Genomic DNA, 15,093 nt, shown 5'->3' with positions numbered 1-15,093 from the left:
CAGGACTTTTACCAGCTACAGATTGCTTATCTGCTTTCTGTGGCCATACGATGGACTGTCACATCCCTTTGAGCTAGTAAATCATCCCTGTAAGATGAACCTATGTCCTGCTGCATACCCGATGTTGCCTTGGACCCTGCTGGATGGTTAGGTTCATATACAAGGAGGAAATTCCCTAGCTCAGACAAAAAGCCAAAATGTTGGGGTAGAGGGAATCATTGGGCAGGAAACAGGGACCAGTGCTGCCTGTAGGAAAAATTAATATGTCCTCTCTACTGAATGATGTGGCCCAGGCAAGGGAGAACCAAGCTGGCATTGTAGTAAGCTGGCCTCAGCAGCAGAAAAAGAATTGAAGCACAAAGTCAAGGGTCAGAACAAGAGGGTTCAGCCCTGGAGGATTCACAGATACTCACCCTCCGTATTGAAAATTTAGCTAGAAACTTCCACTTCTTGATTTCTTGGCATCTCACACACCTCATCTCAACCCACACAGTTCAGAACTGCAGGTAAAAGAGAAGTATGGAGTACTAAACTATGAATAATTGTGGTGAACACAAGCAAAAAATAAAGTCCATGAGGCTAGATACTATAGAATTTTGACTTCTGAGAGAAGCCTCTTCCCATCTCACCAACACATATCAGCTTGGAGTTTTCCAGTGTTTCAGTCCTGTTTACTAGTCTGGCTTTGTCCCATAGTTTTATGCATTATCTCTGAATTCAGATGAGTCAGTGGTACATCAAGAGCTTGCGTTATTCCAAACTCCTAAACTCAATCTGGCAGAACTGGTTTCATTACACTCTTTGAAAACTTAAAGCAGGCGTCTTTCTACAAACGTCAGCTTGCTGCCTCCTCTTCCTCCAACCTTCAGGTAGGCTGTTCTCTGCAAATCTGAGAGCACCGTCTGAAGTGCCAGCCTCCAGATGGTGCAAGCAAGAAAAGCTGGGAAACGTGTGGGAAGAAAAGTATGTGGGAAGGGAAGCGTGGGGAAGTGTGGGGAAGGGAAGCGTGGGGAAGTGTGGGGAAGGGAAGTGTGGGGAAGGGAAGCGTGGGGAAGGGAAGTGTAGGGAAGGGAAGCGTGGGGAAGGGAAGCGTGGGGAAGGGAAGTGTGGGGAAGGGAAGTGTAGGGAAGGGAAGGGAAGGGAAGGGAAGGGAAGGGAAGGGAAGGGAAGTGTAGGGAAGGGAAGGGAAGGGAAGGGAAGGGAAGGGAAGGGAAGGGAAGGGAAAAGGGCCTCCTGCTATGTCAGTGCTATCACAGTGGCAGTTTCCTACATCCTGGGGCGAGGTCACGGTGTGGGGACAAATCCATACTTCCTGCCAAAACCTGGGTTTATCAGAGAGAACAAAGGGGTGATATTCTGAGAAGAAACCGAGCTGTGGGAAACAGCATTGTTTCACTGAGCTAGAACTGAGCAGGAACAACTGACATGCTTAAATAGCCATTCTTCAAAATAGTTATGGAGATTTCTGCGTTAACCCAACATTGCAAATGAGGCAGGACCGTGCTGATGTTTAAGCTGGTATTCTTCTCAAGTGCATGGGCATAAAATGGCCTCAAAGCAAGCCACAAGTGTGTATCCTTGCATAACCTAACTTTCCTTTGTCGTAGGAGGACAGATAAGTCTCTCCCTATGCCCATGGAGACACTTTACTGCAGCAATATACGTGGACGATGTCTGTAAAATCTATGCACTTAGTATACTGCATTTTCAGCCCAATGGTCAGAGATTTAGCAGTCTATGTAATGTTAAATAAAGACTGGCACACCTGCCTAGAAAGGACTACAAGCTCTATGTCTGTATCTCTGCGCATCTGAATGCATGTACATGCAGGCCATACAGCTAAATTTTATTCCCATAAAATATACTCTTACCTTATCAACAGGCAGATGTATCCAACCCTTGGAAACACTGTATGTGCACATACGCTTTACACACATGTTCACACATGCTGTTTCTATTAGCAGTAGCATTTAATAAAGAGTATGGAAATTATTAAGCCCTGCTATAGTCTGATGAAGCAGACTGGGTATGCAGGGAACGGATTATCTCACTCTCTGATATTATATAATCTGTTTAGACTGTGCCACTTTATGCTTATTTAAGGAATGAATGAGCACTTCACTCTGGGATGTGCCACCCATGAGTTCTGACATCATCCCTTTAATCCACTGTAATGAATATACTGCTTTGCTTTTTACCCGTTCCCTTGCTATATCCAGTAAAAGTTCTGTATTAGAACGATTGCTCTCAGAGACCACGTACACATGTGCATGTTATCCCACAGTGAATTAAGTGATGGTTAACTATATCAGAGCAACAGAATGTTCTCCACCTCCCTCAAGAAGAGACCTAGCACATAAGAAAAGTAAACTTCTGCCGATTAGGTGAAGCAAGACAAGAACATAACGTGTGCATGGGCACACTCTGCTGTAAATACACCACACTGTATTTGGTTAACCTTGTGTTCAGTGGATTGATATGGGCTGTTGAGAACACACATACAACCTTTCCATTATTTTTTTCTGGTCCTTTCTTCCTTCCTATAAATCAGTGTCTCTGAACTGAATTCCCTTCTTTACAAAATGAGAGGCCAGAGGAGAGAGCAACGTGCAAAAATGAAAAGATTTGTAGATGCACTGCTTTAAAACAAACCCTCTCCAGTAAGCCAAAACATGTAACCCACCAACTGAAAAGAATGGAACATTTTGCCAAGAGGTTTGTGTAGGGGCAATTATCTCGCCTCATTTTGTTCTTTTGGGAGCAGTGGCTCAGAGGAGTTCCTGCAGCTACACATGTGGCTTACTGACTGCTTCTTTGACCTGTGTTGGTACTGTCTCACCTAGTTTGTCAGGGCAGATACATGCATGCCTAGGCTCTGTTCATATGCACGGGACAGGTGGCAAAGCCATTTTCCTCACCACCAAGCAAGTGCAGGAAGAAACACATAAAGACTCTTCTACAAGCCTTCCAGAGGAATAGTCTCCAGCACACCTTGTCCTCTTTTCTAATCTGTTGCAATAGAAGCAGAAACACTTTTCCCTTTCTTCTAGCAGCTCACACAGCAATGGGCAGAACATTAAGCATGATGCTTTTCCCTTGTTGGTATTGTTGGTACATGGCCAGCCACGATGGGTGTTGCGACTGCAGTTGCGGGCAGCTCCTTCTGGGCTGAGGGCCAGTCTGGCTGCAGCTAGGCATGGATGCAGTGGAGTTGCAGGAAATCAGCCTCCACCCTCCTTGCAGTCCACAGGAATAATTGTTCATTTTCCTCGTTCTGCTCCCTATCCTATGGGGTCTTACAGAGAGGAAGGCTGGCAGCTTACATTCTAGCTGCTGTGTATTGGGAAGCAGAGACACAATTCACGTCCATGGAGCCTGGAAGATATACACACCTCCCTGGGGCTGCAGTTAAGCCATGTAGTCCATCCCCTTGGCTTGGGACTGAGGCATACAGCTCCCTAGTGCTCCAACATACTCCATGCAGGGAACTCTGCAGCTCAAATTCCTTGTCTTGCCCATTCCAAGATCTTAACAGAGCAGGCTCTGCTGTGCCTCAGAGAAGATAAAGCAGCCATTAGAAAGCTACTGGCAGGTAAAAATCTCAGCCTTCCATACTGGCTGTGATGCCTGCTTCCCCCTCTCCCTCCAAGTCTGCAATTGCTGGTCAAAGAGGGAAAAAATTCTGCTCTTGGTTCCCCTTCTTTTCCCCACAGGAAAAGTTAGCATGGCATCGTGTTAGCACGGAGCCAAATTTACTTTCTTTTTTTCTACTTCCTTTCCTCCACCTTCATATTTAAAGCAAGCTTTACATTAGACAGGAACCACATTACTTATGGAATCTGCGTGTGTAACAAACACTTGGGAAAGAGCAAACAGGAATGACTGCGAATGTCTGAAATCAGAATACAGCCCTGATGTAGAGAACTGCAAGCAAACAAGCAAGGAAGCACTCTTGGCTCCAGGGAAACATTCTGTCCTACCCCCAAAATTGAACCAAACTTGGATTACAGGTCCGTTTCTAGGGGTCTTTTCTTTATCCCAGATAACCGAACTTACAAAGCTAGCAGTAGCCTGTTTTTTTAAGTAAAGCCAGTGCTTAGGAAGCCAGAAAAACTCATGGTTCCACTGGCCTTCCTGCTGCAAAAAAATTAATACTGTGGCTGAAATTTCATAGTGTTATGAAACCAGGTTTTAAAGGGACCATCGCTTGGGATTCCAAAGCTCTTGTGCTTGATTTTCATTCCTACCTCCCATCCCTGCTCTTCCACTACCCCTTGAGAACAGAGGAGTTCAGGACACTTAGAGCCGAGGCCTTATGGGGTTAGCAGCTTCAGGTAGCTTTTAGGTAGTGGGGAAACTGGCTCACTCACCAGCCCCGTGTATCTGAAGAGGGGCTAGAGGTGCACATTTGACCTGACAAACTATGTGAGACAGTATGGATGCAGACTAGAGACAGCTGCATCCAGACCCAAAGTCACTCTTGTAGCTCTGATTACAGGTCTCAGCCTTCATGCTGTTCCTAACTTCAAATAATACAGCACGCACACACTTTCCATCCTGAATTCATCTGTTATCTTGTTGAGTCCTAATACCAGACTGAAAGTCTTCCGCCTGCTTATATGCACTATGACTTGAATACGGTCTCTCAACTCACTATACCTGTGTTAGTAACCCCAGGATATGTGCCCTACAAATCAGAAAATACTGTTAAACTGGAGAAAGGGACTTGCAAGATCCCCCAGCATGTATTTAACTAACTCAGAAGTTGTAGCAGAGTTTACAATGCCCTGATCTGCGCATTAGCAGATGAGACAGTGCTTTATTACTTAACCAGTGATTATAGGTCAAACCTGAACTGCCCTACTGACAGTGCAAAACTTTGCAAAAGCACCCAGATTAATAGAGGCTATGTCACAGATAACTATGATAACGTGCAACAAGCTCCCATCTCAGGAAGTCTGGCATAGGGGAGGCCAGCCAGCAAAAGCTGCCGGGCACACAGTCCAAGCTTCTCCAGGCAAAGGATTCTCCACCATGCTGTTGCATCCCTTCTCCGTAACGAGACTGGAGAGCAACCCTGATGATGCCACTGAGACCAAAAAATACCCACCCTGACTCCAGGAGTCTGCACTGCCTTCCTGTCTCTGGGAGGCATAATGAAATGAAGGTAAATGGATGGGTTCTCTCACATGGGCTGGGAGAGGTCCCTGGTGCGTGCAGCAGCAGTGCATTGCCCTCCTTCCTAGCCCTCCTCCCCTCGGAGACCAGTGCTGGAATGCCATACTTTCCTACCTAAAGGGATCACCAGAAATGAATGATTAATCAATCAGTGCTGATGGCATCACATTACTGAAGGTGCTTTGTCATGACAAACATCAGTTATTTCACAGGCTCTTTATGCAGGTACACAGTGTGACCCTTCCATCCTGTCCTTCTCCCTAAGCTAAGGAAAATGAAACACAGGAGCTGTTGAAATAAATAAAAGGGATTTTCCTCAGTCGCACAATCACCGAGTGCCAAAGCAAGCAGTAGCCCTCAGCCCCTGGACTCCCCATTTTCCACTCTAGCTAGCAGACAGCCTGGGTTTCCTTCAGATGAAGGCTCAATACCATTGTTTCCCATCACCACGAAACTGGTTTTGTGGCACCTTTCCAGCTTCCTGAGCTTCAGCAGCGTGAGTGACAACGGACTCAGGCTTATCCCTAGAATGCAAAGCTCGCTGGCTTTGCAGTAACACACATTTCAACAGGATTCTGTCTAGAGTCTGCATGAATGAGGTTACGCCAAATAATGTTTCATTGAATTCTTACTCTACGTGCTCACTTGGCCATGCTGCAGTCCTTCGAGGACCAGGGTTGGAATCCAGAGACACTGCATGGTGCCAAGACAACCAGCAAAGCACAATTATCAAGACATGTGGCACTCTCTGAGGAGGAATGGATGACTCTCCCACAGATAATTTCAACAGCACAGATAAGCTAGCATCAGCATCTCTCAGCCACATTACCTCTGGGTCTAATTACCCTCTTCCACCACAGGGTTATTGCTCTTTTGGGTTTTTTCCTTTTAGCAGGCTTTGTCATCTAACTTCCAACCCTTTTACATTCTTTATTACAGCTAGAAAACTAGCAACTACCAAAACCCTGACCTTGGCTTTCTCGGTGGCTTTTGGCCATCCTAATAGGACAAGGCCCACAGTTCCTTGTGGTGTTGCCCTCTGGAAGGCTTTGAGAGAAAGCAGTCCAGACTCACATCCTTAGCACGTGACAGCCAGAGTTTTACACTTTGCAAAACTTCTCCTGCAAAATCATTCAGGCTGAACAGCTTTCTCCTTACACTTATCTCATGGCAACCAGAAGGAGAGCCATGGAGAAAGAAAAATGTCAGAAGGCTATCACTGACAAAAGAAATTATTTTCACCTCTGTGTAGCCACATACATGTGTAGCCAGCAGAAAGACAACAGAGAGGAACAGCTACTGAAAATGAAAGCAAGCAACTCCCAACTCAGAAACCGATCTGTTAGACAACTAGAAACACTTCAAAGTTTGCAGATGTTCTTACAGGGTACATAGGATTACAAAGCAAGATGTATTACAGGAGTGTTATTCTGGTAACAAAGTCAATCATCAAATTATGAAATACCAAAATTTCACTTGTCTGTGTGCTACACCATGAAACTTATGAGCTATAGCTCCCATGAGCAGCCTGAGAGATTGTATTTCAGAGTTTAACATCATCCATTGCAAACTCACAGCTTCTAAGTCTGGGCAGTTTTGTTTTGGGGGAAAAAAAAAATTAAAAAATCCTTTTCTGATTTGGAGAATTTGGACAGATCAGTGGGGCCTTACCTTCAGAACCTTGGCCATTTGGGATACCCAGCTTACGCAGTTCACAATTCAAAGTTACTGAGGAAACTGCTTGCCAAAAATTTGGCCTAAAATACTATTTACAAAGCCAAGCCAGAGATCTCAAGTCAGTTGTCACCCAGTCAGTTCTCTCATACCAGGGGATTTTCCCTGACTACACATTGAATAAATACCTTCAGATCTGCCCACAGTAATGCAGGCTGAAGGACTGCAGCTTTTTTCTAAGTATTTCAGGATTCACATGGTAGTTTTGATGACAGGGAACCTCAGATTAAGGGACTCCTGCTTCCATGTACTTCTCTGATACCACCTATGGAGGAAAAGAAAACCGTGCCATGCGAGGGTCCTGCTGTGATCTGCTGTGAAAGTGACTCACCTGACACAAGAGCAGATGAAATGTAATGCAGCCTCGATCGATCGCAAAGGAGGCCCCTTTGGGTGAAGTTGTCACAACTACAGTCTAGGTATGGCACGTTAGGTACAAACTGCCACAAATATGCACATGGGGGGAGAAGCCAACCTAATAGATTAGGGATGGACTCCACTATAAACCGTGCCCCAGTACAACCCCTGTAAAGGCCAGATGTGGTTCCGTATTACTGACTTGGAGTCACTTTAAAGGGATGCTTAAAAAGGGAGGCTGGAAGCCGGGAGAGGAAACAAAGCCTCACTGCCTTTGGAAAGCACCACACTGATGTATAGATATCTAGGGGTTGGCTGGACAGGATGGACTGCTGTCACTGGGAGAGCATCTCGTGGCTGGTACTGTGAGAGGAAGTAACTATATGATGACATCTTTGCTTTGACTTCTCCCTTTAGATACTTCAGACTCTTTGACTTTTCCCTTTAGATACTTCAGACTCTTTGACTTCAGAAGTGCAATGATAAAGAGATAAGAAATAGAATAAACAGATAAAGACAGGTATTATGATTGATATAGATAGTATCACGCTGCTTTTGTGATAATATCTTCTCTCTCGTGCAACTAAACCAGCAAGTGATGGCAATTGTACTCATTAGTCTCTGATTCAAAAAGAAGCTCTCTATGTAGGCGTATCTTCACGCAACTGCAATATCAGGGATCTTGCTTACATAAGAATTCTTGTGTAACAAAAACCAATTTCAAATCAATGCATGTGCTCTTTTTGTTAAACTGATTTAATTAAATGGATGAAGATTCTTTCTTTGGCCATTCTGGGTGTAATTTAAATTTGCTTTTAAGTAACTTAAGCTAGTAAGTTTGGCTTACCTCAAACTGCACATCAATGGTGTGCAATGTCAAACTGACACAAATCACACAGAAGCCACTAAAGTTTTTTTCTGCAGAGGCCTTCACTAACACACATTCACAAGGCATGGATGCATTAAAACTGGTTATGCTAGCTTTAAACTTGTCTAATTCAATCTGTTATCAGACTTAGCAAGATCAGTTTGACTAAGGGTTTTAATTCTTCCCATTCTGTTTGAAACACCCTAGAAAGAGTTAGAAAATATTTTCTAAACGTACTTGTTTTTCCATTTTCTTCTGCTCTGGCAAATCACAGGTTTTTTTCTTCTTGCATCTTTCATGGACCTAGAATTACATGCCTGCATTTTTTCTCTGCCTAATGAAAGCCGCAATAACGTGCAGACAGTGCTGCACACCGCTAGAACAAACATCTCTGCCTATGTCGCTGGGTCACTGCCTGATGACAGTGCTGCTCCAGGGAGTTGTGCGAGTTTCTGAACTACTGCGTTACAGCCAGCCAAGAGGCTGCAAGGCATGGGGGAGGTGAAGACTGGCACCCTCGAATCTGAGCATATCCATGGTCTTGGGTAGCCTATGCCTCAATTGCAGGTCTCCCTTTCCTGCTGAGCAGCCCAGAGGTCCCTCAGCGGCCTGGGGCTTGGATGTATATGGAGGGATGTTGTTAGCTGTCTGTTGCCTTAGGTCGTGGTAGCTGTAAGGGCTCCTCGTGAGAAGATTCCAGCATCTGAGTCATTGCGCTACGGTCAGAGCGCAGCACCTCTTGGCTCACCCCACTGACATACGCAGCCCACTCTGCAGTGGCTAACCCCGACCTCACAAGTCTGATTAATAAGGTTAGTTAATAGCAACAACAACTACAATAGCAACGTTAGTTAAAGAAGTAACTGCTTCTTTCCCTCCCTTGTGGAAATTACCACAGAGGTAGTTGGGGTTTTCTGTGACCCACAGAGTGCTACAGCCAGGTCCAACCTCTGCAATTTGTTCTTATTCTTCCCTCGTCCTCCTGATTGCTCCTAGAGTGCATTTACACCCAGAATGAGCAACAAAGTCCCTACCCGTCCCTTAGTACCAAGCGAGTCTTCCCTGAGCGAGGAGGGAATAAAGGTAGGGGGTAAGCCTTGCGAGCTGGCAGTACGCCCAAGGACTTCCATTTTGCAAGAATGAGCCAAATTTACTCATCTAGCACTGTTGCTTAACAGGTCTGCAAGGCTAAGGGCAGTAATGGGTTCTTCTTTGCATCACTCCCGACCACGGGCTTCCGTGACTAAGTGGAACAAGTCAGAAACGTGTTCCTAGATTTCCCAGACTACTGCTAGTTAAACAGAAGGCTCTGCATGTCAGGGAGATGAAAGCCACAGTATCTATTGGGGTTGCATTCAAATGTGCTAGAACTGGTCTTTCAAGGTAATTATACTTGTTTACTGGAATTGAATATACATGTCTCTACAAGATGCCTTACAGAAATAAGGCTTATCTACCAATCTAGAGATCTATACATATTTAAGTAATTATTTTTTTTTTAAATAGTTTTCTTTGTAGCAACTGGTCCCTATAAAGCAGGAAGCAATGATAGATTGAGTGTATATCGAGTATTGATTTGGAGTGTTTTGACATGTAATTGGATTTGATTGCTGAAGTAGACTAGTTTGGTAGCCTTATTATGGGATGCTTAATACAGTGTTTGTTTATGCCTGTGCAATATTTTTTTGAAGGTTTTTTTTCCCTCCCTGTGTAAAACAAACAGAAAACAATTTGATTATCTTGATGGCTCACTGTTGAGGAGAATAAGCCAATTGTAAAACACGGTACAACCCTTCACGGGGAAGCGCAAAGGGGCTCTGTGCAGCAGTGGGTGCCAGCAAGAAAGGGAGGGTGATTCCTAGCTAAAGAACTGGTAGGGGAAATCTGGATTAAATTTTCACCTCTTCCACAGATGTTTCCTATGGCAAGTGACTTTACTTATTGTTGTCTCAGTCTCTGTTGAGAAAGTGGATTATATGCAACCTTCTCTCACCTCTTTTTTAACCTTTTTTTTTTGTATATAGTTTAGCTTGTATGGTATTTTACCTTTTTTTATAGTGGTAAGATTTTAGGGACATGTTAGTAAGCATCTCTGCCATGCACTACGGAAGAAGTCCTGTCCCTCACAGACATCTAAGAATTCTCTTGTATTACAAAAAAATAATTGTAATGGAAAAACTAATTAAAGAGCTGGGAGGAAGAAAGGCATACAAGGAGGCTAAAATCTGTTCCCTTTGAGAAAGTCTGAAGAATTGTATTTCGTTCTTTTCTTTTTTTTTTGCCATAGGCCAGCTAATGTCAGTATTTTCTCACTGTCTGAGGTGTTCGTAGTTTATATATTCCCCTGCTACATATATTTCAGCCCTCCTGAAATATACAGGCTTATTTCTCTAGTCTAATCTCTTGTTCTCCCTGTAACAGGCAGACTGTGTTCGGCCGTTTGGGAAATAGTTCATAATTCCATGCTTAAATAACTGGCTTTTGATAAAGGTCCAGCATAGTGCTCTGAGAGCTGTTTTGTTTTTATGGATGGAGCAGACAGAGCAGAATGATGTTGCCTGCATACTAAGAAACTTGGCCTGCAGCCCACACACACCAAAGGCAAAATAAATAAATAAACATATCAATCAATCTTGACGTCACCAGGAAAAGGGTCACTGCCATGTGGAACGAGACATCTGGACAGTGAAGTCACTGCTCTGGAAGGATGCCACTGAACAGTTCACATGCTCTGCAGCACAATAGGATAAAATGACAGTCAAAAAAGAAAAAGAGGGGGCGGATAAATTCTAATTGGTGCTAAGTGAGCAGAGGTTTAAAGAAGGAGCTTCGTACCTTCTTGCAAACCTGCCCATGCATCTAACTTTCTCCTGATGAAAAACTCCCACGATTCCAATGCTAACCAGGCAGACAAATAAGACCAGCCTGTCATTTCTCATGACACTGTCCATTACATTTTCGGAACCAGCTTTGGAACAAGAAAGAGCAGGATCTTTACCACGCAATTAAAATGAAAACGTGTGGAGGAGGACCCTTTCCACAGCCCTACATATTCCCATATGCAGGGATAAAGAAGATTGCACTTGCCCAGCTATTTGCATTACCTGCAGCTGTACACAACCACATACACAAAATTACAATTGTTGAGAGTAGCCACAGCAACAGACCACTGCAGCCTTTCATATGAATCTAGCATTCCAAGAAATTATTCTTAAATGCACTTTAAGGGAAATGCAAACTGTTCTATTTAATAAACAAAAAGGCTTTGAGAAGGAGCAACCAGAAATGTCTGCAGGGAAGGAGAGACCCCGTGATAACTCTTTCCCCTACACACACAGCCAACCAACTTGCTTCTGCAGGCTATTGTCTTTCTTTCCCTCTGTCCCCATCCGGCACAGTATTGAAAGCGGCAGGAGATTGTTAGCTATGGAAGCTCTGATCTTCTCTTTATAGCATCAGGACATCCTAGCCCATCCGGACACCTAGCCAGGATGCTCCTGGCACAATGGAGCACCTGTACCCAGAATGTGGAAGCTCCTCTCCAGCCCTGGGCATTTCTGAAACGGCCTGATTTAAATGCAGCACGGCCAAGCAGAGTCTTTGTTGTCATAGCCCGGATTCCTTCAAGACCGCTAAAAAAATCCACCCTCCGAGAGATGGGAATGTGACTGCATGGAAAATGCCTGTATTTCATAGCACTGGCTCTTCGGGTGGTTTAAAAACAGCACCGTCCAGCCGATCCCCGTAGGGTGATGCCAGCTGCCTCTGTCACGACCGGGATCCGGCTCTGTCTGCTGGATGCCACGATTAAGTACATTTCTCATCTGCAAAGCGTCCGAACCGAGCGGTGCAACCAGGCGAGGAGGGCAGGATGCAGCAGCCCCACGGGGTTTGGGGCAGGAGGGGGGTGGCAAAGCCTTGCAGGCCGCCGGCATCCCCAGCAGCTGGCGGAGAGCTCTGGGCCGGCAGCCCCAGCCCCGGGGGTCGCCTGGGCCGGCTTCCCGGTAGCGGGCAAGCCGGTAAGGCCCTGCCCGTGTCTCGTCTCCCGTGTCCGTGACCCGTCCCTCCCGGTCCCGTCCCCCCCCCGCTACACCCCCGCGGTGCCCCGTCGCCAGGGGCTGCGCGACCGGTAGAGGAGGATCGAGGGGGGGGGGGGGTGGTGTGTGTGTGTGAAATCGGGGGTAGGACGGAACGCCGCTCTGCTTACCGGAACCGGGGCGAGTCCTTGATGCACTCCTCGAACTCCACCGTCATCCTGCCGGTTCAGCCCGCGGCGCGTTTCAGCGGAGGAAGCGCATCGCCCGCCGGCAGCCGAGGACGCGCGGGAGAAGCGCCCGCCCCCCGCTCCCGGCGCACACACGACGCCGCCGCCGCCGCCGCGGTGCGAAGGGCCGGGCTGACCCCGGCCCAGCGTGGGGACCGCCCGCTGGTAGAAGCGGAGGGGCAGGGCCGTTGCGCCGCCCGTCTGCGGGTCTCCTTCTCGGGGTCCGTGACCTCGTAGGCTGGCCTCGCTGCTCCGGTGGGTTGGGAAGCACGGTTTCCCTTCCCTTCTCCTCTCTTTTCTTCTGTTTGCAGGTGAGGGTGGGTTCTCGGAAGACAGGACGCGGTGGGATGCGTGGGTTTCTGGGTTGAGTTGGCTGTGACAGCGGCCACCGCCTCGTCCACCAGTTCAGGCTAATTGTGTGGTTGAGCGATTAGCTTGGAGGTGCAGCCGGTCGTTTGCACGTAGGATTGCCACCAGGTTGTGTGCACTGCAGGGAGAGGAGGGGGAAGAAAAAAAAAAAAAAAAAAGCGTCCAGGATGCACAGTGCGATTCTATACCAGCAGTGTCAAAAGGATTGGCATCAATCCTGTTACTACTTAAGCTAGTTTTTAATTTTCTGTACGCAGTGGATTTGCAGCTGCCATCAGCCATGCAGTAAATCTGCAGTAACTCCTCTGGAGCCAATGTAATCACCCAAGGAAGGAAGACATCTGGGCTTGTGGGTCCGGCTGAACAGATCACGTTTTCTGCGGGACATAGCAATGTAACGTGGCATGGATAAATGAGGCCAATTACAATGGGCTTAGTTCTGATCCTCCACTCATCGACCACCGCACAGAAGAACAGTATAAACCGCATCATTCACTGCAAGTTTTATACGAATTTAGGCCTGAGAGAAGGGCCTGAAGTGTAAACCTCCACGTTTTAAGAAAATGCATCCTGTGTAATACGGACCTAAACCAAAACCAAAAGTCAGATGAACACGGGGGCCAGGGACATCTGAATCCACGACAAAACGTCATGATGAGGCCTTGCCTCAGCCATGAACAGAACCGTGATGAAATAAGATGTTCAATGCCATTTCTGTACACAAACTACAGCTGCGATTCACTTCCAGTCCAGACCAGGCTCCCATTTCCATCTGAGTTCCCAGACCTGCTTGATTTATCAGCCACAGTCAAGAGCATCTTTGTGTGAGCAAAAGTCTGACTTACTTTTAACAGTGAGCAGATGCTGGAGGGTTCTGAGGAACGCAGGAAAAGGAATTAGCTCCGCGGATCGCCTCGGTCCAGGAGAAGGGGCAAGGTGACCTCTTGTGGCCTCTGTTCTATGTGGCTTCATAAAGGTCAAATCAATATGATTTTTATTTTCTTTGGTTCTTCCAGCATAGATGAAGGTGTGTGGATGTTTCTGCCAGCGTGTGTATACACAGGCTCAGGGATTAGAAATTAACCATTCTCTTTAAAGCTGAGATTCATCAGTTTCATTATAATAGAGTCTGGATGCCATTGTGTGAGTTGAAAGCTGGTTGGATTTTTCCATTCAAAACAGATTTCCGATTTGTATGAGAGGGCCAGGGATTTTTCTGTTCCTCTCCCTGTTTTGCTAATGAGTTGGGCGATTGTTTATACTGTTTTTAGGCTATCTATTGTACATACAGATATCGCAGTTCAGTATGTTAAAAGATGAATGAAGATTTTAAAATACAGAACATAGTCATAAAGAACATCTGCAGCTTTTATTACCAGTATCTTAGCCTATTTTTGTCCCTGTAGCTGTTATTTACCCTCAGCAAGTGGCAGCCTGCACGCCTCTTTTCATAGGCAGGCTGAAATAGATGAACGCCGGCTCGCCTGAAATTCTTGTGCTGGTTTTTGCGGGGCCGTTGACATGGCTACTGGCAGGAGCAGTTTCACGCGGGGTAAGGTTCGTTGCAGGTTGGGAACGTCGGAGCCTTTGAGTCAACAATCCCGAACTCACAAGTAACCCTAATGCAGGGAAGGAGACCGTGGAGGGCCACTCAACCACCCTAAGTGCCTCGCCCTGTAAACTTAAGGCCCCATTTTTTTCTGTGGGAGCTACATCCCTGTTCTGGCGCTTTTAAGTCTTAATTTTTTGACAAGCCTGTCTGACTCGGGGCAACTGAAGCCCCCGGAACTGTGCTAGGAGTAGCCCAAGGGACCAATTCCCATTAGAAATTAACAAAAAAACCCCAAAGTGCAGCTCGGGTGGTTTCTAATGGCAAACGGTAAGGCAAACAAAGCCAAAAGACGGCTGCCTGCTGTAAAATTTAAGAGCTGAAGAGCAGCCGAGAAGGTAGAGGACAGGATTCGAGAGGGGTCTCTTCCCTCACGATCGCTGCCTGGGTCACCTTCACTCCGTCACTCGGTTTCCCTCCAGGCTAAAGAAAAACCCGAGGTCCGGGTGAAGGTGCCCGGGGACAGGAGAACGGAGGCGGCAGGGCCCCGCCACAGCTCTCCCCGGCCAAAAAAAAGAAAGAGCCGCCTGACAGAGAGCCGCCAGGGCCCTGAGGCCCTAGGGGCGAGCGGAGCCAGGCCCCGCAACTACGCCCCGCCACGATCTCCACAGCCACCCCGGCTCCCGCCGCCGCCGCCGTCCCCTCAGCGAGGCCCGGCCCTCAGCAGGGCCCACCCAGCGCGGCGGCGGCGGCGGCGGCGGAAGCGGGCGGTGC

The 15,093-nt window shown here is 46.8% G+C and overlaps 2 protein-coding genes across 3 annotated transcripts in view; one reads left to right on the top strand and one right to left on the bottom strand.

Annotated features, from left to right (window-relative positions):
- Positions 1-12,505, bottom strand: part of ACAP3 (ArfGAP with coiled-coil, ankyrin repeat and PH domains 3) — a 94,736-nt gene extending 82,231 nt beyond the window's left edge. Inside the window, exon 1 of the mRNA XM_049812841.1 lies at positions 12,345-12,505. Coding sequence (XP_049668798.1) covers positions 12,345-12,391 — 47 coding nt within the window. The 5' untranslated portion in view covers positions 12,392-12,505. The remainder of the gene's footprint in view (positions 1-12,344) is intronic.
- A 101-nt stretch (positions 12,506-12,606) lies between these two features.
- Positions 12,607-15,093, top strand: part of PUSL1 (pseudouridine synthase like 1) — a 31,415-nt gene continuing 28,928 nt past the window's right edge. Inside the window, exons 1-2 of one of the 2 annotated variants that reach the window (XM_049812798.1) lie at positions 12,607-12,712; positions 13,028-13,746. The gene's annotated coding sequence lies outside the window, so the exon portion shown is untranslated. The remainder of the gene's footprint in view (positions 12,713-13,027; positions 13,747-15,093) is intronic. The other variant, XM_049812807.1, reaches the window with a different exon arrangement.

The sequence above is a fragment of the Accipiter gentilis genome, chromosome 1 (genome assembly GCF_929443795.1).
Source record: "Accipiter gentilis chromosome 1, bAccGen1.1, whole genome shotgun sequence".
Taxonomy (NCBI): domain Eukaryota; kingdom Metazoa; phylum Chordata; class Aves; order Accipitriformes; family Accipitridae; genus Astur; species Astur gentilis.
This window is presented reverse-complemented; position numbering and strand designations above follow the sequence as displayed.